Source organism: Astyanax mexicanus, chromosome 20 (genome assembly GCF_023375975.1).
Source record: "Astyanax mexicanus isolate ESR-SI-001 chromosome 20, AstMex3_surface, whole genome shotgun sequence".
NCBI classification, from domain to species: Eukaryota; Metazoa; Chordata; class Actinopteri; order Characiformes; family Acestrorhamphidae; genus Astyanax; species Astyanax mexicanus.
Window position 1 is genome coordinate 9,428,109 of NC_064427.1, and position 23,652 is coordinate 9,451,760.

The 23,652-nt window shown below is 37.5% G+C and overlaps 1 protein-coding gene and 1 long non-coding RNA gene across 2 annotated transcripts; one reads left to right on the forward strand and one right to left on the reverse strand.

Moving 5' to 3' along the window:
* Positions 1-469: 469 nt before the first annotated feature.
* LOC103023510 (protein mono-ADP-ribosyltransferase PARP14) lies at positions 470-19,789 on the reverse strand. Its single transcript, XM_022681053.2, has 17 exons — positions 19,519-19,789; positions 18,321-18,439; positions 17,683-17,725; positions 15,483-15,713; positions 12,008-12,232; positions 9,443-11,898; positions 9,051-9,296; positions 8,705-8,926; positions 8,505-8,616; positions 6,504-6,653; positions 6,282-6,344; positions 6,004-6,186; positions 5,667-5,873; positions 4,887-5,516; positions 4,651-4,796; positions 1,802-1,976; positions 470-1,704 (listed from the first exon to the last, which is right to left on the reverse strand). Exons 1-17 carry the CDS (start codon positions 19,697-19,699, stop codon positions 1,424-1,426), a joined length of 5,670 nt encoding a protein of 1,889 aa, XP_022536774.2. The 5' UTR covers positions 19,700-19,789; the 3' UTR covers positions 470-1,423.
* Positions 12,775-13,924, forward strand: LOC125784815 (uncharacterized). Its single transcript, XR_007427414.1, has 3 exons — positions 12,775-13,113; positions 13,209-13,289; positions 13,372-13,924. It is a non-coding gene; the product is annotated as an uncharacterized LOC125784815 (long non-coding RNA).
* Positions 19,790-23,652: the final 3,863 nt, after the last annotated feature.

Below are 23,652 nucleotides of genomic sequence, written 5' to 3' on the forward strand. Positions count from 1 at the left end.
GCAACTTAGTCATTTGGTTTATGGTAAATAGTTACACATACTTAGAAATATATTAATATGACAGATTTAATGCTGATTGATGGAAAACACAAAGTAAAATCAGTATCTAGAAAGATCTGACCTTTGACAGCATGAATGAGTGTGGAATCATTATTTTGCTAATTTTAAGCTCACTGTATGTGTTATATATTCATTAACTGCTTATTAATGGGGTTTAAAGTATTTGCAACCTAATTAATAACCATTAATGAACTCTATTTATTCATTTATAAACCATTCATAAATCCTTTATAAGGGTAGTCTTATTTTAAAGTGTAACCCAATAAACTACTGTTTGAGTCTTTGAATCTTTTAATCTTCGTTTTTTTTACTCAGCTTGTCGTTAACAATGTTTACAAAGTAGCTGAATAGCTTGACTTCTGTCTTGGTAAAAATAATTAAAAAAAAATCACAAAACATGCAAATGGCCAACTGTTATACTGATTTTTTTTATTTTTTATTATTGTGCAATCTCATTACCAGGCAAAACATTCATACTAATTGCAGTTTTAAAACACCACTAACAGTTTTTTTCTCTAAAGGTCCCTTGCATTCAGATACATCCTGGTCATCTTACTATAGATTGACACCACTGATTACAGCTGTGAATATGGTCCAGTGTGTCTCAGACAGAAAAGAAAACATTTTAGAAGTGGTCAGGGATACATTTGACCCCCCAAAAAAAAACGCCTTTGTATAAACAATCTAATTAATCCTGACAAGATTGAAGAAGAGACTAAATCACTAAGTCACACCAGAGACAGTGGGCAATGTATTCGTGTAAAAACTTGTATATGGGAGCTTTTACAAACATGAATTATTGTTAAATGTTGCCATTTTTTTTTATAAGCGATCTGTTTCCCATTTACAAAGCTATAATAATTGCATATGATAAAAAAAAAGAAGGAAACTATGTTCTGAAAATTTGTAGTGCATTGCTTTGTACGTTCGTCAGTGCATGATCTTGTTGCATGTGTATTTACTGCCCTTTAGTGGAGCTGAAAAGTATTGCAAAGCACAATTACAAAAAAAAGCTTCAGGTAATTCACACAACACACACTACTCAGAGATTAAAAACGTTTCAGTATAAACACTTATATAAGTATAATAACCTCATTGATGCTGTTGAATTTAAGATTTGATAACATGTGGTGTTTATAATCCATACTGCGTATATCTGTTATACACTGTTATATGACCCACTGAAAACCCTTAAGGAAAAATATTAAGCCACAAATATCTAAGGATGAAATAGCAAATCAGTATAGCTGTTTTTTTTTTTTTCAATTAAACATTTTGTTGACATTGCATTTAGTCTTGAATAATCTATTAGAATTTTAGAATTTCGGAGACACGATCAGATAAAAATGCATAAAAGCCACATCTACTGGAATATGATCAAGTATTCTGGGTATGCCTGCACATCATGAAAGATCACAAACATAGTTGGGTTTTGTTGATTATCAGTGACGCTGTCGTATAAATCCGTGGCACCCGAGCTCTTGGCTGGAGGTGAAATAAGACCCGACTTCCCTGTGGTGTAGTCACCGACCAGAACTCTGGCCAGATACATGCGCTTATGACCAAGCTGGTCTGGCTTGGCGTAGCCTTGAGCTGAGTAAACTGGGTCAACAGCAAAATACACACCATTACCATACATGGCACCTTAGCAGAAGAGAAAACAAAAAAGAGAGATTGAGAAACACATTACTAAATAAATGCAGTTAATTGGCTTATCACAGACAGATTCTATATATTATACCGTGCATCCCAGCGTAGCTCCGATTGAAGCCATGTTTGTCGATCTTATCAATATTATCAGCTCCGGTACCATGGAAAAGCTTCCTTTCATTGTTGTTGTGCTTGTTCTTATCATCCAAATGACTCCTCTGGATCATGTAGTTCTTCCACAGAGTGCTGTTCTGTACTCTCTCAATCTGAGAACATCACACAGGAGTAAAAACAAACCAAAATTAATCTCATTACTTAACCCTCTGCAAACAAACACTTATATAACTAATATCTGTCAAACAGCATTGCCAATAGAATAGAACTCTCTGACACAAATAAACGTGAACATATTGGCACTGTGCCTAAAGAAAGGTATGAGATAGAGGGTTATAAATACCCCAGCACTGTGGTGTGGAGCTGTGGTGCAATGAAACATCATGTTTCGGGAGTGATGGAACTCTATCCAGTAATTGTGATAAATAATTGGAATTAATTGGGAATGATCTTCATCATCTTGAGCTCACTAATGCTCTTGTCGCTGAATGCAATCACATTCTCACAGCAATTTTCACAAATCTAGTGGAGTAAGTTATGGCTGGACAGTAGGGACTGTTTCTCTAAACATGTTAGAAAATTATTATTTGTAATATCCTTAATTTCATAAGAATCAATGAATAATCAGAATGATTACAATTCACTCTAAAAACAGAGGTACGAGATGAGTACTTTTTTGTACTCAAAGGAACATTCTTAATAATTGTACCCTCAAAGGTACAATATTGGTCTTTACAGGGTCAGATTTGTTCCCTTTGAAATACAAAGTCATTTCTAACAGCAATAAGTACAAATTTGTACAATTTAACCAGACAAAAGGTACATTCTGTATTCTGTACCACTGTACTAATGAACAATATATATTTTAATTGGACATTTTTCATTTGAAAGTCAGACAATTTTGGATCATCAAGTTTTTGACACATATTTGTTATAGTTGATGATAATGTTTAAAAACTTTTTAATGTTTTCTGGCACAAAAACCATGGGTACAAAAAAGGACTTTCACTGAAAAGTATCTTTTTTGTAAGGTACAGCCCCAGCGACAAGCTTTGTACTCTTTTAGGTACAAATCTGTACTTACTTTTCTCACTTTTGTAAATCCTGCATTATATCTTTTCATGCAACAACACTGAAGATATAACACTTTGATACCATGTAACATCAGTCAGTGTACAGCTTGTATAACAGTGTAAATTAGCTGTGCTAATTTAAAATACCTCAACACAGCCATTAACAATTTCTTTATCATTATCAGCAAAGCAGTTTCACTTCGGAAACTGGGCTGCAGGGCAGTATTTCGATATGACAATGACCTCAAACACACCTTTAAGACGACCAGTGCCTTGCTAAAAAAACTAAGGGTAAAGAGGCTGGACTGGCCAAGCATGTCTTCAAACCTAAACTCTATAGAGCAGGGGTGTCCAAACTTTTTTTGTTGGGGGCCAGAAGGAGAAATATATTTGAAGTCACGGGCCACACTCTGTAATAAAACAAATAATTAAATATACCACTTTAAATAATACATTTTCCTGATTACTTTCAGCGCACCCTCTCCGCTTCTCTTTGGCCCGTTTTTATGCGCTATAAATGCGCACTCTCTCCGCTTTTAGACTCTAATTAAATTAGTTAAATTAAAAAATTAATTAATTAAAATTAAATTAATTAAATTAAAAAAATACAGGATGATGTGAGAGTGCCTGTACATCAGGCACTCTCAGCTCTGTACATCAACGCTGTAGAAGTTGGGTGATGCACCAGGACAATGACCCAGAACACCAGAGCAAGCCAACAACAGAATGGCTTATGAAAAACAAAATCTACCTTTTGGAATGGAAGTCAGAACCCAGATCTCAGATATTATAGATTTGATTTGAAGTGAGCTGTACACTTAAGGATTATGACAGAACTAAAGTAATAACTTTAAGGAAGAATGCTTTTAAATTCCTCATGAACCACATGCAGCTCTGATCCACAGCTAAAAGTAGTGGCTGGTTGAGGTTTTTTGCTGGGGATTAACCAGCTATTGATTACACTTGATTATGTCACACCTGTGTCTGTCCTGTGTTTTTCCCTCTTTTGGTTTTCTGTGCTCCTGCCCTCTGTTTTCCTGTCTTGTGTTCGTAGCCATGTGCCTTTTTGAGCACATGGCATTGTTTTGTTACTGTTTTGTCTCCACCCTAGCACCGCCCTAACCATTAGTGATCTCACCTTGTGCAGTGTTTGTAACCCCGCCCCCTCATTATCTTGGCCCAGGTGTTCCTCACTCTCCCTGTGCATATAAGCTTCTCTGTTTCAGTGTTCGGTGTGGAGTCTTTTGTGTGATACCTTGCTGTGTATGTGTGAGGTTGGTTTTTGTTTCTAGTATTAGTGTTTTCTTAGTTTTGATTATTCTTAAATCCTCTCTTTGTTATTTTAGTTATTTCAGTCTTGTATTTTTGTCTTGCGTTTACTCGTGTTTGTTTTCTGTTTGTTTTCAGTGTAGCTTTGGTTTAAGTTCGTTTGTTTATTTGTTTGTTTATTTAATAAATATATATTTCTATAAATATTCTGCAATTACATCCATCCCTCTTCATTCGTGACAGATTACAAGGGTTCACTTACTTTTTTCACTACCACTTTGAGCACTGAATAAAAATGTTCACTACAGATCTGCAAGATCATACATCTTTAGGGATATTACTTTAGGCACATTATATTTTTGAACTAAGCACATTTTTTGACATTTTATGTCAAATTAATGCAGAAAAACACAGAATTCCACAGGGTTCACATACACACGTTTTTGCCACTGTATATAGTTGACTAGACAAAAACCACTCTTACTTTAAGGATATTATTGTTCAGTCCAGTTCTTCTGAACTCCTTCTCAACATCTGTGTATTCCTGGGAGCCTGACTGAATTTGGACCCGTTTAACAAAGCTTCCCGTCATGTCCTCCCAGTGACTGGGCAGCGGCTCAGAGGTTTGTTCTACAAAAATGCAATCACAAAAATGTCAGTCAGTCTGCAAATCAAATGAAGAACATGGAATATAAGGAAATACCACTTAAAGTATCTTACCTTTTCTGTCAACCCTCTTCAACTCAATCTGACCACTTTTCCCAGTAGCGTTTTTTCCAGCTATATCAACGTCACACATCTCGTTGTTGATCCTAATCCTTATGCGAGGCAGTTTTTGTCTAAAGGCTTCTTCCAGGTCATAGTTAGTCAAATAGTCAAAGGCTTTGAGTTTATTCTCTTTATTGTCGAGATACTGCCACTCTACCATGCTGCCGACAATGAAGGCATCCCGTTTGCGAGCCTCATTCTTGTCCACTTTCCGGATCATGTCCTGGATGGTGCGCTCAGCCTTGAGCACATCTTTGGACAGGCCCTCCACAGTGATGAACCTCTCTGGGCCGCTCTTGTTCAGATGGATGCTGACTGTGAGATCTCTTTGGAGACTGTTCAGTACCTCTACATCCTCCCTGGAGAAATGGTTGATGGCGGAGTCCTGGAGGTTTAAACTGGTATGCTCCCTCTCTAAGAAACCATTGATCAGTTCCTTGGCATCCCTCAGGTCCCACTGGCTTTCTCCACACAGCTGAATTACAGCCGGCTCAAACTCCTCCCCCACCATCACAAAGTCCTCATTTATGGATGCTTCTGGATTGCCGCCCGCAAAGTAGTTGGTCACGGCATCAAATTTTCCTTTTTTGTAATATTCAAAGAAATGAAAAGGGAAGCAGTGTTGAGTATGTTATGCTGACTCACTATTTAACCAAGTGTGACCATCTTTAACTATGTGACCAAGATATGAAATGAAATGTCTGTGTAACATCACTGCATATGTCCACTAACCTTTTATCCAGCCAATCACAGTGTTGTCCTCCTCCACACCCTCCTGCTGCCTCCTCAGCATGCTTTGGTGGAAATCCGACACCATGGATCCTTGGAATATCAGGAACTTCACACTCTGTAAATGTTGTGCTTTTTTCTTTTTCACAAACTCTACCACGGCATCAATCATGGCATCAGCGACGACAGAAGGACTGATCCCACCTTGACCTAATCGTTGAGACGTCAAGAAAAATGACTTTTTCAGAAAGAGTTTGATGATGTTTTTGGCAACGTTGCCTACAATACTATAGAGAACCAGAATACAAGCAGTAAAATGATCGTGATCACTGTGATCTACCTGTGCCAAGTGCAGGGAAGGCAACAGATGAGAACTTATTTTCATCACACAACTTCAAGACGGAGTAAACAACATTATTGATGGCTGCAGCACTGTTTCGGCCAATGACGTGGATGATGTGTTTGCACGGAAGTTGCCCTCCAGAGGTCATTATGTGTTCCTTTTGCTGAAGACTTCCTTTCACTGAGGAACGTACAAAACAAACAAAGGCTCATTAATTATCAGAATGTTAATTACGGTACTGGCATAGACAAAATGAACTGAAAGGGTTCACAAACCAGCCTGTGCACATTCTTGTTCCACCTGTGGTCCAGCAGCATCTAAAATGGCTTTGGAGACTCCTAAGTTGACACAGATCAGAAAACAAACTAAGTAGAAAGTGACATAAGTGACAAACCTCGATTGTAAATAGTTATTGTTTTATGATGAATAATTACAGCCCAAATAAAGATATCAAACTGACTCTATTAAAAAGCAACAGTGCTATAAAACGTGCTTACCTGATTTTAAAGAGAACGTTGAGTTAGAGGAGTTAACAATGGCATCACTTTTCTCTTTGGTGATGTTGCCGGATGACACCTCCAGGGTCACACGTCCCACCTGCACTTTGTGCACTCCAAGGGTAGAAGTGGAGACCACACCAAACAGTCCTGGTATATTACAGGGTAAGGATAAATTATTAGTTTGATTAGCTTAATTGTCTAATTTTTTAGACACAAAAGAGGGCACAAAGAGGATCTCCAATGGACACATTCCAGGACCTAAGTTGTAAAATGCAGCCTAAAATGATTTATTTATTATAGTCTTAGTCAAGACTTATTTAACCCTCCAGTTAGCTAGCTCGCTGATAACGTTTGTTTGTTAGCATTTTAGCTAGCCTGCCGCTAAAGTTCACTAGCTCTCCCCTAAATTTTATTCTCTCCCCAGTAGCATTAGGTAGCTCGCCGCTAAAGTTACTGTGTTAGCTAACTTGCTGCTAAAGTTACTGTGTTAGCTAGCTCTCCGTTTACCTTAGTTCTCTTCCCGGTAACTTAGATAACCCTCTGGTAAGGTCAGTATGTAAGCTAGCTCACCACTAATGTTAGCTAGCTCTCCGCTAACCTTACTTCTCTTTCAGTAACATTGCTAGGTTACTGCTAATGTTAGCTAGCTCTCCACTAATGTTAGCTAGCTCTCCGCTAACCTTACTTCTCCTTCAGTAACATTGCTAGGTTACTACTAATGTTAGCTAGCTCTCCACTAATGTTAGCTAGCTCTCCACTAACCTTAGTTCTCTCCTCAGCAACGTAGCTACCTCGCTGCTAACGTTAATATGCCATCTAGCTTGCTGCTAATGTTAGCTAGCTCTCCGTTAACGTTAGTTCTCTACCCAGATTAGACGTTCAAGGTGGGCCACTGTGTTTTCCCACCAGCATTAAATGCACCATCTGAAAATGTAATACCTACAGCAAATTTCCAGTATATTTAAGACATTTTTAAGATAATTTTAGACATTTTAAGACTTTTTAAAGACCTGCGGGCTTATTATTTTTCAATAAAGAGATCAAGTGCAGTGAATAGAGTAATATTGGTTTCGCATTTCATTTTGGCACATATTCTGCATGTTAGTAGGATTTTTGTGCGCTTCTGCGTGTACATGTGTTTGTTTTGCAAATATTGAGCACACACCTGTGTCAATTCAGTGCCAAGACAGCAATGTGGGCCCTATCTTACAACCTGTGCTGGGCACATTGTGATGCTCATTGCTTTATTACATCCCACAAACCATCTAAACCACCAAAGTTAGGGGTATTCAGGTAATTTTCTGTGTATTGCTGTCTTTTCTTTGGAAAACACAGGAGCACCACTGACTGAAAACAACCTTGGCAACAGTCAATAGTCAGCTGCGCCATTAAAATACCAATCTGCCAAAGTCAGAGCGCACCTGGCTCTTAAAGGGAATGGCAAATGATATGTTGATTGGTATACTTGCAGGGTGTACTTTTCCTGTCGTCAAGATACCAAAAACACACTGACACACCCTAAGTTAAGTTGCAATGGTGCACGGTTGATTTCTCATCTATAGATCGCAAAATAGGGCCCTGAATGTCAGGGACTGTTGACAGAGACTGTTGACATCCGTCTAGGTTGTATTCAGTTAGTGGCACACCAGCGTTTTCCGTTGCCAAGATAGCAATGTAGCAGAAATTTGCCTGAACACACCACACTTCGTGTAGCACTGGCATGATACACGAAGCAGAAGGCATGTGTAGCAGAAGGCATGATAATAGACTGTTGGCGGGGTGTAAGATACCAATAAGCATTGCCACATCTCTTGCACAGGTTGTAAGATAGTGTCCTTTAAAACTAAACTACTCAATACAATCTGAGGAACGTTTTTTTATATATATATTAACGTCTTTAGTTCAAAAAAAAAAAAACATCTTAGCTAATTAACCCCTAAACACTAAAGGAAATGAAGGTGACAATAAATGTGATGGGTAAATGCATGAGAAACTCACCAGGAGACTGTGAAGGCTTCGCATGTGATTTTTTAGTTGACGATTGTTGACCAGCTTGTGCACTGTTAGTGATGGGACCTGGCCTCCCACCTCTAAAGCTCTTTATGAAACACTGATGAGCAGAAAAGAAAATACAAATATTACAAGACAGAAACATTTCACACAACTTCCAATGAGAAAAGAGCTGTTTAATCCAGTACCTGTACAGTCTCATTATCTGAAGGGTGCACAACCACAGTCACTTCTTGAAGGTGTCGAGGAGTGAACTTGGCACTAAAGTCGTGAATCGCTCCTAGCAGCATTCTGGACACCAAGTCTTTAGGAAAGCGAAGGTTCCCCGTACCAAGAGCCGGGAAGGAAAGCGAAGTCATTCTCTCCTGTTCTGCTTTTTTAAGGCAGTTTTCAACGATCTGTTTCAGTGTCTGTTTAAATAAAAATACACAATGTATATCAGTTTCATGAATAAATGTCTGTAGAACATTGATCACTGTTCATTTGGAAATGTTAAATATGGATTAAGCATAGTCATAAAGCTCTCAGAATCACCTCAGTTTCTGAACCAGATCCTCCTTTCCAAAAAGGACAAACAGCATGGTAAACCTTTCGACAGTTTAGGTTGTATCCAGCAGTGTCCACAATGTCACCATAATTTAGCCTCGATAATCCAAAAGAAGTAAGATAAGAATTAGCTTCTGACTGAAGTTGAGGACCAGCAGCATCTAGGAGTGCTTTAGTGACAGCACCTGTGCTGAGATTCACATCTTCTGCGATGCTATTGACAATGACATCAGACTGTGGAATGAATGGTAAAGAGAACATGTTAATTTATGTTGTTGATAATGTATACATCATGTGGTGATTGTGTTATTAAATAAAAATCATCAGTTTTTTTTATTACCAGACCATGTGATTATATATATGTTGAAAAGCTCACTTACAGTTGCATCCTGGATGTTCCCTTTTCTCAGATTGACTTTCAGTCCCTCTTGTGTGGATTGCTTTTCAAGGGGTCTGGATGAATGGTTTGAGTCTTGCCTCGGGAACCTTCCTTGAGTTTCAAATTTTGAAGGTTCCTTTGTTCTGTGAATGTGTTGCTCATAATTTCTTGGCTCAGTGCTATCATGGCCATAAGCACCTCGACCACCATATCCCTGACCTTGGGTGTTACGTCCACGATAACTCTTGCCACTACTACCATGTCCACGGCTGCCTGCCCCATAGGATCCCCTATGCTCTGGAAAGGTCATCTCTGGGTTGAAATCTGCAAATTCCTTCCTAATAGCCTGAGCCATGGCATTTACAGTGTTGGCATTATTGTCCACCAGATGAATCTCAGTTAACCTTCTGCCCCTCTGACGTTTTTGATCTTCAACATAAGCATGCAGTTCCTTCGCAATCGTTTCAGAGCAGAGTTCCAGAGGAAAGCCAAATATTCCTGAGCTGATGGCTGGGACTGCAATGGAGGAGCACTTGTTTTCCACAGCTTGATTTAAACTTTCCCTCACAGCCTGCCTCAGTCGTCTCACTGCTGTAAACTTGTCAGTATCTGAGAAGCGGGGACCAACAGCATGCACCACATATTTGCACGGAAGACGACCAGCTCCAGTAGTGATGGCGTTACCAGGTTGCACCTGTCCATTTACAGCTACGTATCGATCACTCTCATCTTGTAAACTTGGTCCAGCAGCTTTCAGGAGTGCCAAAGCCAAACCGCCAATGTGCTTCAGGTCTTCGTTGGCAGCGTTGACCACAGCATCCACTTTTAACTGACAGATATCAGCTTTTCTGACTGTGATGGTAACCCCATCAGGCAATTGGACCTTACAGGACAACTGTGCAAAATCGTCCTGTCTGTCACTGTCATAATGATCTTCATCTTCTTCATCCTCTTCCAGCATGTGACCTTCCTCAAGAACAACCACAAATCTATTTTCCTTTATCATCATCTGGAACATGGCTCTCTGTTCCCGAAAGAACTTTTTGGCACCTGCCTTGTTTATTATCATTCTATCAGTGTGGAGGGATTTAGCAATTTCCTGAAAATTCCCCATGACTGGTTGGACATGTCCACGCTCTCCAGACAGTCGGATCAATGGTCTCCTTGGGTCAAAATGTACTTTCACTTCATTGGACTCTACGAATTTCTTCCAGACCTCAGACTTTTTCTCAATCATGAATTTCACCACAGCGCAAGACTTGACACGAATGACCTTTTCGACCCTTGAGTGTTCATTAACGAATTGCTCTAAATTCCTGCTGACTTCCAAGACAGGTTCATTGAAGCCAGACACTACCAGTGTGTCTCCATTTCTTGAGGGTATTATCATCACAGTTTTCTTCTTGGATGAGTTGTATGTGTCACTCAAATTGTTTCTGAGAGAACGCCATTCTCGCTTTTCAAGCACTGCTTGGTCCTCCAAAGACAGGGTTCTGGATGTAAGCATCGTTTGAAGTCGCTTTTCTGCCTGAGAAAGAGCAGAGTCTGTGCTTCCCATTAATACAACATCTCCATTTTGAACTTTGTAGACTGAGCTAATTCCTTTGGTTGTAAATAAGTCTCCAGACATCTCATCACAGTCAACTGATCTCAGGAACTCCAGCAATGAAGGCTCTATTCTCAGAGTCTTCTGTTTCATGCTCATTTTCCTTTCTAGGATCCAATTTTTGATGTCAATAATTTCCAATTGAAGACCCTGCAATACTAACTGATTAGTGTCTTTTCTGTGTGAGAATTTCAGCTCTGGGTATTTGGCTTTAGCACTGTGCTGCAGACCCTCCTGAATGAGCAATGAGAACATGGCAGAGGACATTTCCATGGTGTCTGAGGCAGTGTTCTTGTCCCGTTCCATCTGGTTTGATGTTTTCTTTAAAACCTCTTCCAAAATCTGTTTCAGGAAGTTAATGTCTTGAGCCATTCCTGCTATTGTCAGGACTCCACCATCCATTCTCATGAAAGCTTTGTCTTTTACTACGGATCGGACGTCTTTCTCTACAGTTGCCCACATAGAAGGCATCACTGCATGCTCAAAAACAGCATAATTGGAGACAATGGTTCTAAAGCCATCTGTAACATTTTGCTTCCAGCTGTCTATCTGTGTCTTGGTTAAATCTTTCTGCTTTAGGAGTGAGGGAAGAGGGCTGATCTGGACTTCAGCTCTATCCATAGTTACATCACAGAAATAAGTGCTCATCTGATCACAGATGGAAGATATTAATCCCTGCTTATCAAGGAATTCTTTGATTGCAGGATGGATCTTCTCTGTGAACGGTTTGGGCAGACTCCATGTTGGTCTGTCTTTGCCATACAAGGCTGTACCCAAAGACGTGAAATACGGATAAACATTGACTTGTTTGCGGTCAATTTGATGTTTCATCCCCAGAATTTTCTCCACATCTAAAACAAAAGTGATGTAAGATGTTTAATTCATTTAAAACTCAAGCTTTCCTCACATTCAACTTGGTTGAAAAATCACTGTATAAAATTAAGAGCTTGAGTGATGTACCTGAGTGATGTCGTAAAGTGACAATGGCAGCTTCCTCCTCTGGAATCATGACAGTTCTTTCCACCTCAACATACTTTTCAAAGTAGAGTTCTAGCAGGTCTTTAACGTATGTACCATGCACATTTTCTACTTTAATGCTTTTCGTTTTTTCCAGAGCGCGACCCTTAAGGCCATACTGCAGGATTTTTTTATTAGTCCTGCTCTCCAGGAGAAACTTGTCAACAACTGCAAAAGGAAAAAATATATATATGATAAATTGGACCATCTGATTAGTTTAGGATAGCCACTATTCTCACAAAAAATTAGGGTGCTCAAGAAAAAGAGGTATTTTTGTAAAATAAACATTGTTGTTTTATTCTATAAACTACTGATAACTTTTCTTCCAAATTCCAAAGAAATATTTTTCAGTAGTTTATAGAATAAAACAACATTGTTCATATAGAACTTTTATTTGCACAAAATGAGAAATGGTCAAAATAAGACCTCAAATAATGAAAAGAAAACAAGTTCATGTTCAGAAACAGCAAAAGTAATGTGTGTAATACTGTTTGAGAGTTCAGAAATCAAGTGTAACCTGTAATGGGGTTATGGTGAGTGAAGCTGGTAGTGTACTCTTGAGGTTCTCCAGTAGAGGGAGGCAGTGCACTACAAATGTCTTAAGGCTTGCAGGCTTTGGTTTAAGTCTCGTGAGACTTTGTTTAACTCTCGTTTGGTTAGAAGTGTGTAGCCGCCATTCTTTAAAAGGATTGTGGGATTTTGCTCAGCGATCTTTTTGGCTCACTGCCAGGGATATGTGCAGGTAGCACGGAGGGCTGAAACTTCAGAGCAGCGTTTTTGGTACTTCATTCGGTTGGTTTGGAGTGTGGTAGGGCTGGAGAAGTCAGCCGTTGTGCACCAGTGAATCCGGTACACATTGTGGGAGTCCAGATACAGGTATTTAATAATTGTTTTAACCTGTTTTGTGAGAAGTTAAGCTAGTATGCCTTTGTGGCTAGTTTTAAAAGTATGCACTTGTTTTACAGTGTGGAATAAGAGCCTATTTTGTAGTGAACTGCAGCCCTGTGTATGCCGGTGAGCCAGTGTGCATTGTGGAAGTCCAGATACAGGTATCTGATGTTTCTGTTTGTTATTTTGTGGGCTGCAGGTAAAATTAAATCATACAGCATGCTTATTTTTTTTTTTTTTTTTTTATGTTTTAAAGCAGTAACATCCAGTAGTGGACAGCAGTAACAAGGGAAGTGGAGCCCTTCCAAGGCAGATATATAGAATGTTTAGAATATAGGTAGGTTCATGTTTTAAATTAGTTTAATGAAAGAAAAGTTTTAGAGCTGTAAAGTGCTAATGGTGTGCTTTCTCCTTTATAGGAGTATCCCTGGCCAGTGAAAATTAATTATTGTTCTTTCCTTCCCCTTGAAACTTTTAATAGTAAAATATATTAAAGATTGGGTTTTAAAGGTAGTAAACGTTAATTGACTTGAGTGCCAATTCTGTTTTAAATTAAAATTGCATCACATTCAATTGAACCAGTTGGACAGTGTGGGGCCTGGTGGGAGGTGGTATTATTATAATCTCGTGTTAACTAAGCTGAGGTACAAGTCGTGAGGGTTCTCTTTTGGGGTGGAGTGTGTTTTCTTTAAGTTAATTTTGAATTTGTTTGATTTTGAGTTTGTTGTGTTATCTATTTTATTTATATTATTTTTTTGAAGTATTTGGTTATAATTGAGCCCTTAAAACTCTTGTAAATTTTTGCTTATTTTCTTTTGGGGTATTATACTACTAGTTTTCCCACGTTCAAGCTACCAGGCAATTAATTCCTTTATTAACACTGCCAATTGTGGATTTGGGTCAATTCATGTGAGCAAACGAGTTGTTGTTTTTTTTTAAGATTTTCTAATAAAGACACATTGTGAAACGTCATCATCTTTCTCTTATTTCACCTTGGGTAATCCTCCACTATTTATCCAAACCTGAGTGGGGACCGAGTCAGTTGGTACTACCTACTACCCCTAGGCAGTAGTGTTGTTTGTTTAATTGCTTTGGGAATTATTAGAGGGTGGTATTGTATGGGCCTAGTGGTTTGGGGGCTTACACAAGATTTGGTAGATTACAGCTTCCTTGCATCTTGGGATGCTCTCCACCAGTCTTCCACTCTGCTTTTGAGTGACCTTATGCCACTCTTAAATGAAAACAAAAATGAAATCAGCTCAACTTTCTTTGACGGTTTGTGACCATCCATATTTCTATTGACTACATTCCGGAGGTTTTCAATGAAAACATTATAAAAATATTGATAACAATAAAAACATTAGAAAACAATTTGTATTGTTGTTTCGAAATAAATATATATACTTGTTTTCTTTGCATTATTTGAGGTCTGAAAGCTCTGCATCTTTTTTGCTATTTTGACCATTTCTCATTTTCTGCAAATAAATGATCCAACTAACAATAATTTTATTTGAAATTTAGGAGAAATGTTGTGCATAGTTTATAAAATAAAAAAAAAACAATGCTCATTTTACTCATACATATACCTATAAAAAATCTGGAGGTGAATTTACAGTTAAGTACATCATCTGACTCGATTGTCTGAGCACACAAAATCAAGACTCTACAAATACTGTCTGTGTGTAACATTGTGATCTACAGGCTTAGGATCCTCTTAACCAATATTTGCTGCACCTTTCAGAGTAGTTGACAAACTGTTGCTCTAACAAAATTAGTGGAGGAGCTTGAACCCAACTATAAGATTATATCAGATTTTGTTAGTTGTTTGCATGATTTCATGTTTCTTTTTTTTCTTAACCCTTGTGTGGCGTTTGGGTCTGTGGGACCCGTTTTCATTTTTCTTCAAATGATACTAAAAAAATATTTTTTCTAACTCAAACTCATTGGCATTGGCTCATTTTTTGTGAAAAACATATATCAAAACACATTTTCGATAAACACACACTGTATACCCCTCTTAATCATTTATATTACATACAGTATGTTTGGCTAAGGGGTAATAAACATTACTTCATTTGTAAATTTAAAACTAAACAAATTTTCTACTCATATCTTGAGTTTAATTCATTTTCTTTTACATTTTATTAAAAAACTAATAAAAAATGAGTAGCACTTTTTGAAAGAAATGTAACATAAGAAAGGTAAAGGACAAATATTAACCATGTAAGCTGTTTATATTGCTTGCATTTTAGGTGAAGCAAGCATGTGTAAAGCATTTTAATGTAAAATTGCTTAATTTTGCTGAATTAAATACAAGTAACAAAGTAAACGAGTAACAAAAATATGAACACCACACAAGGGTTAAAGAATTATAGATTAACAGTCTTAAATATGCTTCTAGGTAATATAATAACATGGCGGACGCTTACTGTATTTAAAGAGCATAGATCTAGACTATGCTGAAATAAATGTTCTTTTTTAATGCAATCATCTATGAAACACAGCTGACCAAAACAAACAGAGGACATACCACTGGGGTCATTAAAGGTCACAACAGCGACATCCAATTCCGTTATTAACTCGATGAAAAACTCGTCTTCAGAAACGCCACTGATGTTCTCCACTAAAAGTGCCAGAACGTCTTTGGGCAGTTTGTCCGACACGTTCTGCAGGACCACGGCGCATGATTGTGGCGGTTCCTTTAAACTGTCCTTGGGAGGTGGTTTGGTTTGAGGGTCTGTCTTAGTCTCATCAAAGACATCTAGGAACAAAAGCAAAGGAAAGAGAGGAAGATGTCATGATGAAGAATATGAGAAAATATCTACAATATGGAGGAACATTAACTGGAGTCCTATGTATACTGATATAATCAGTTCTGTACCAAGAGCCCCAAGAGAAAAGGATGTTATTACTTTATTACCTGTTGGATGAAATATGATCTGATTCACAGCATGAAAAGGATGTTTGTTATAATGGGTGGTACTGGTGATTTCACAAAAAGGGGTTGTTATATTTATAGTTAAATACATACGGGTTAAATATATACTGGTCTGCTGGGGAGGAAGAATAAAGAAGACGGACGAGATACATCTGGACAAGCTGGTCAGGCGTGCGGGGTCCGTGGGTGGCGTGGAGCTGGACTCTGTGGTAACGGTGGCAGAGAGGAGGACACTGCACAAACTACTCTCCATCATGGTGATGATGATCACCCATTGCATTCCATCATCATGGATCATAGGAGCAGTTTCAGTGGCAGGTTCTTGTCACAGAGCTGCTCTACGGACAGACTGAGAAGATTGTTTGTCCCGAGAGCCATCAGACTCTTCAACTCCTTCCAGTGGAGCCGGAAGAGAGAAGACAGATGAGGAACAAGTCTCATATGTGCTTTCTTAATCACAGCCTTTTTTATCTGTACTGGAAAAACACCCTACACATCTACACCCTGTGACTCTTTTCCTTTTTTACTGTATATACTGTTTATTTGCACCCCTGGACACTTGTCACTTTACTGTACATCCTGTACATTTGCACTCCTGGACACTTTACTGTACATCCTGTAGACTTGCACTCCTGGACACTTTACTGTACATCCTGTACATTTGCACCCCAGGACACTACACTACGCACCTAACTTAAATACAATACTTGGCCTGGTTTATGTTTAATATTGTCATATCGGCTGATACCTCCTATACTTAATTATGTACCTCATCTAAATGTATTTTTCATTTTGGTAAACCACAGGAACATTCTAGAAATAATAATGGCTTAAATGTGTGTAAAGTACAAAGCATTTTGCCACAGTAAAGTATAATACAAATTCCCATTAAAAAAAATCTTAAATGCAGTAACAAAGTACACTGTCTGGCCAAAAGAAAAAGTTGCCACCAAAAAAAAGGTCACACGCTCCTATTTTTCATTGAACCGCCTTTACCTTTGATGGCAGCACACACTCACTGTGGCATTGTTTCGATAAGCTTCTGCAATGTCACAAGATTTATTTTAATCCAGTGTTGCATTAATTTTTCACCAAGATCTTGCAGCAGCATTGATGAGGGTAGAGTCTGACCAACCGCTGCTCAAAGTCTTCTCCATCCAGCACATCCAAAAGATTCGTAATGAGGTTAATGTCTGGACTCTGTGGTGAACTCTCTCAATCCATGTGTGAAAATGATGATCTCATGCTCCCTGAATCCTGAACTCTTTCACAATTCCAGCTCCACTAATCCTGGCATCATCATCTTGGAATATGGCCGTGCCATCAGGGAGGAAAAAAATCCATTGATGGAATAACCTGGTCTATATTCAGTATATTCAGGTAGTCAGCTGACCTCATTCTTTCAGCACTTACTGTTGCTGAACCTAGACCTGCAGACCAACAGCAGCATCAACCCCAAATCAATTGCTTAGTTAAATCCAGGAGGAGGCTTTTTTTTTGGCCAGGCAGTGTAATTAGTTACTTAAGAAAAACAGGACATGACCTTTCTGAGTTGCTCTTTTTCTAGTACTGTGTAGAATCATTTTAATATTTTTTTTCAATTTTCTGTGGAGAATGAACAGAAGTCCAGGAAAAGAGACTAAATCTGATGTTATCAAGAATTAAAGAGATATGACACCAAATGACATTGACCAGGCCCTGGTTTGGAATCAACAGAAAGGATTTTACATGCTATTGTTTAGGTTGTCAGTAATCATTAAAGCTTTGAGGCAAAGTGCAAACAGTTTCTAACCTGGTTGCTGAAGGCCAGCAGTCGCCTCCCCTCCTGTTCTAGCCTGATAAAAAACAAAGGGCACACTGGTTAACAAGGAACAAAGGTCTAGGTCATTTTACAGCACCATAAACAGAGCTACACACCTCATAATACCTCATCACACGCTTTAAAATATTTCTGAGTAATAGGTCCAGTCTTTCCAGTCCCTGCTGAATGGGAGGGGCTGCCTTTGTTTTTGCTAATTCAGTCAATCAAAGTCTAAAATAGGTATGATCTTATTCTTTCCACAGAAAATCAATCAAAGTCTGCTGCCTCTTAGAATGAAAGATAGGAAGTTTAAAATGAAGAATTTATGTTTTTATGAAAAAACGTGCAAAACCCCCTATAGTTTTGGAAGGGAGTGTTTCAGTTTCACTTGTTCCAATGCTCCCCTTGAGGGAATGTTTGAGCGGCTTATGTATTGGTTAATCCTAACTTTTAGAATAAAACAAGGAATTTAAGGTCAGTTTCCCAGAAAAGGATTAAGGTTAGTTGTGGACTAGACAGCATTTTGGATGGAGATTTTTTTCACTGAAATAAAAATATATTGTAAGACTAGGCAAAGTGCCTTTGGTGTTTTGAAATCTGATTATAGACATATAGTTTTTTCCACTTACTGCTGCTTTAGGTTCTTCCTTTTTCTTCACAGTCTCACCAGGTTTGAAAACAGTCAGCTTCACCACATTACTTTCAATAGTCACACAGTGATCTCCTTTGGCAAGCACCTGATCTCGGACTGGAAAGAAGCAGACAGTCAGTGAGGAAGGCCCATAGTTTAAAACAGTGTTGCTGCTAAATGGTACAAACTATTATTATTTTAAGTGTTTTTTATTACTCTATTTTGGTAAACAGTGTAATGCTAGGACCTAATTTGAAAAGTTTTATTCTGATAAAAAAGAAACTATAAATGCCAGAATGTGGGGCCCACTTTAATTCCTCATAGTTATATATCTTTTTTATAGCAGAAAAAAGTTTAGTAGTAGTTTAGTAGTTACTGATTTTTTTTTTTCATTAAAAGAAAAGAAATAACTTTGCTGAAATGTTACGGGCCTCTTAGTGAACAACCACCTTTATAAAGTCAGTAAAATTACTAAAATGAATGTCATTTCAACGTAAATTTAATAAGCAAATATTTGCTAAGTTACTACATTTGGTATTGGAATCAAAATTACATTTATTTTTAAATATGTATAAATAGAATAAAAAATATATTATTAAATGACGTTTCAACTTCACCAACAGTATTTTCAGCTACACTTAAAAGACTTAAACGAGTTCCTAGAGTTTAATGTAATTAAATGTTTACAGTGCAGTGTCTGTGTTTGTTTTACTATGTGAGAGTAAGTAAATGCAAACGTATGAAGGTATAAAATAAATCTATTATCTATAATCGAAATCTAATAAGAAAGTACACAAGTACTTCTAATTCTTATCAATTCTACCAGCCTATAACATGATTAAGACCAGCAAGACATTGCCTTTTGATCCAAAATGTACAATTCAAATCAGGCCCTAAAACCTAAAAACTAAACTCCATTTATGTCCACCTAACTCAGTGAGTGCATGCTGGTTCCAAATCAATAAGACACATTGCTTTTCACAATAAAATTAATGGCAAAGGGAATTTTATTTATTTTATTTTTTTAAATTGCAACTCCACTTACAATTTGCCAATAGCCCTCAGGCCGCTTCTGTTTTTTTCCTATACACGTCAGTGAGGTTGCACTAATCTGCTGCTTTGCTACATAAGTATTTTAGTTGATCTTAAAAAAAAAAATACGTTAAAATTTATAAGTCTACTTAAAGTCTACTTACTTTCCTCTGATTTGAATAAAACCTTAACGACCCCGCTTTCCTCAGAGACCTTCACCTTGCAGTCTCCGCCCTGAGATTTCTTTCTGCTTTGAAAGTAAATCTGGAGTTTGGAAGAGAGAGTTTTGGTGGAGGTAGAGGGCCAGGGTCCCTCCACAGTTAGGGGATAAGGAAATTCCTCCATACCGCTCCTCCGCGCTCGGCTCTGCGGGAGAAAAGTTTCGCGGAGCCGCTGAGCGCTGAGATCCAGATAAAATATCACTTTCGTTTTTCTTCGCTTTGTTTCGTTTCGTTTCATTTAACAGGAGTAGGAATGATGTATATAAATGCTCACCTTACTCACACACTCTCACTGAATCTGATAGAAATTTACAGATATACCAACAAAAATCTAACAAAAAAAAAGAGAAAATATATCAATAGGATATCGGATTTCATATGAATAAAATACTCATTCGGGATTCTAATCTATCTTTACACTTTCTATGTTTTACATAAAAATATTTATATAAAAAGTCCAAGAAATTATCCAGCAGATGGCGGCAGAACTTTAAAAATTGACCCGACACTAATTCAAGCCGCCGCCGAGCTTTATTTGAACTTTTACAAAAAGAAAAAAACTCTCAAAAATTGCTTAACTCTATTTTCAAACGTTCTTATAACGAGTAAACACGACACAAACGGCGGTGGTGAATTTCAGCACTGTTGCATATTGTTTCTGTTTTCTGATTGTTATTTTCTGTACAGTATTTAAAAAACATGAGTAAAGAAATACAGAAAGAGAAACTAAATTTTGCAGGGAAAGTACCAAAAAAAACACCAACAAAAAAACAAGACGAAAGGGCTTGTACTAAGCATTTTGAAATAATATTTAATACACTTTGAGTGAGACAAAGAACAAGGGGGAATAGAAATAAAAACATATTAAGGTAATACTTGTTAAATAATAATACAATAATAAAAAAGATTGGGGGTAGTGTTAATCAAACCGTGATTTTGAGAGGAGGTTGACTTTACCTATATAATTTGAAGTTTAAATGTTATAAGGCAGGATGTAGGTGCAGATGGAGTAGTGATGGTGAAATATGTTTTGGAAACAGTGTTGGTGTAATCAGCAAGCAAAACAATAACAGATAACAGACAAATAAAGGTAATTCACTTAGATAAAAAAAAAAAACAGTAAAGGTCTCAATATTGGTCCTTGGGGAACTTCACATCTAATAGGCTTTAGATCTGAGTTGATATATGCCCATGACACACAACTTCCTGTTTGATAAATAACTTTTAAACAATTTATTTCTGTGCTACCCATATATTTGGAGTGTTTATCTCTCAGTTCATATTATAAATAAAACTATTTGTATTTTTTAGATGAGCCATGAGGTGATAATAAATTGTTATAGATTATTTTAGTTATTGCTATAGAAATCATCCCCTAATTGAAAATTATGGATGGATTATCTCATTTTTAAATCCGGATTACTCTGACCAATTTTAACTTATCTGGAAAAAAATCTTCAGTGTCATAAATTAGGTTGATAATGTGAAATATTTACAGTGCTCCCAAATCAAATAGAAAGTCTTCCCTGAGCAGTAGAGACAGTTACTCCAACAAAAGCAGGACAAACTATATTTTTTAAATGTGCCCGATTTTGTAATAAACAAGGAGACAGTGTCCCAGTATTTTAGTCCATATAATGTAAGAACTGTGCCAATTAAATATTAGAAAAGTAAGAAATATTAGCGTTAGCTATGATTAGAGTTATTAGAATAAGAACATTAGCAGTTATCAGCTGCTTAACTGTAGTGTGCATTGTAATGTCTAAAGTGGCACTTTCATACATGATTAATACATACGATCAATAGTATCTTGTCTTGTAGGCCTAATGCAGCTCTCTGTAATGGATAATAATAGATACTGCGGTTTAACCTAGTGAATCAATACACTCTTCATAATGAAGGAGCAATCTCAGAATACATATATTTCACTGTTTCTGAAAGGATATGTGTGATATCATTCCCTTGCTGATGAGCAGCAAACCGTTTCTCATTTCAGAATATAGAAAGGGAAAGAGAGGAAAAGAGAAAAAGAGAGATGCAGAAGCCCTTGAGAGACAGATAATATCGCTGAACAGACGCTTTTCTGCTGAGTTGGTTTGTGGTGAAATTGCTTTTTTTTGTCCGTTCTCCGCTCGACTCGTCGTGTTGTTCTGTTTTCTTCTTATTACTGCTTTATTGTAGCGCTGCTCCTCTCTGCATGCCGACGCTTCAGGACATTATTAGTTTTTAAATCCCTTCACCCCCAACATTTAGCAGAATGAGACTAGCCCTACACAATCCAGAAAGAGAGAGAGAGAGAGTCGAGACAAATGATAGGAAAGGAGAGATAAAACATACAAAGAATTGGTCGATGGAAAAAGAAAACAAAATGAACGGATAAACAGTAATGGATAAAAATCAGGACTAAAAAGAAAAAGAGGGAGAAAGAGAGAGAAAGTAAAGACAAATGATAGAGGAAAGATATAACAAGAAAGAACTGGTCGATTGAGGAAAAAAAAGAAGAAAAAAAAACAAGTCATGGAGAAACATCAGGACTAAAAAGAAAGAGAGAGAGAGAGAAATAGAACAACAATCATAGGTGTAAAGACTAATTATAAAAATATATAAGAAACAAAGGTGACACTTTACTTGGATGGTCCATTTGTTGATGCTCAACTGACATTCAATTAACATCCAACTGCATGTCTATTAAATGTAACCCTACATCCAACTCTAACTCAAACTCTAATCTTAACATTTTAGGATTGGGTTTAGAGTTAGATTTAAAGTTTAGGTTAAGGTTAGGGTTAGGTGTAGGGTTAGATTTTAGGGTTGATTGAGGGTTAAGGTTAGGGTTAGGTGTAGGGTTTTGTTCTATTTTTAATCATTTACATTCAATATATGGTTAAGTTGCAGTTAATAGGCATTCAGTTGAATGTTAGTTGAGCATGAATGAGGCCATAAAATGGACCATCCAAGTAAAGTGTTACCGAAAAACAAATTGTTGATGAAGAAACAATGTAATAAGAATGAGCAAAGCACATAGAGTGAGACAGGGACAGAGACAGAGAAAGGGTGGGAAAAGTCTGGGAAAGACACATGATGGAAAGAAAAGAGACACAACAAGAAAGAAATGGTCAGTGGAAAATAAAGAAAAATGGAAGGAGTAATGGACAGTGAGTGAGACAGAAGATAAAAAGAATGAGAGAGAGAGGCAACACAGAGAGAAAGAGAGGACGAGAGAGAGAGACATGACCTGACTAGAATAAATTTGGCCTCTGCCTTTAACCCATAGATGCAGTGAACACATACTAGTGAAGAATTAAATAAATAAAGGATAATATTAAGAAAGAAAGAAAGAAAGAAAGAAAGAAAAAACAACACTAATGGATAAAAAGTAAAATAGGAGAGAAGAAGAGTGAGGAAAGAGTGAGCACCAGACACTGACATCTCTCATTCACTCCCTTACATGACTGATCCAATGACACCTCCCAGACCACAATAAGACCACCTGAGTATTGATTTCACCTGTCACCTCACTATATGTACCCCTGAACTGCACTCCCATTTATTAGATTTGGTTCCGTCCGTCTATACAGAGCTTTACCTTACCCGTGTATTGTTTTTTTCTGTGTTTCCACTAAACATGGGCCCCATTTGGGTTGTACTCGGTACTCTTATGCCTTTTGCAATGAACTCCACATAAGTTCAAATCAGCTATAGAGCAAAGTCAACGTACAACTCTTCTGGGAGTTGATTTAACTACTTTCTGGAGATAAAACACTTCATAGTTGCAGTTTTTTATATAGCATAAAGTCACACTTTGCAGTAAAGAAAATTACAACTTGCTCTTATGACCTACAACCATCTATTATATAAGATATGTAAACTGAATACCCAAGGGATGGTCACCCTCAGTGGACATGCTCATTTTGCAAAGCGAGTACAAACTGTAGCTTGAGGTTGCAACAAAGTGGTGCAGGCGAATCAACAGCAGGAGAACTGAATGACGCTCCTCAAAACCATGCGAATAGAAACTCTGAAATAATACACCACTAGTTACTTCCCTTAAAACTCAAGTTGTTATTTAACTTTAAG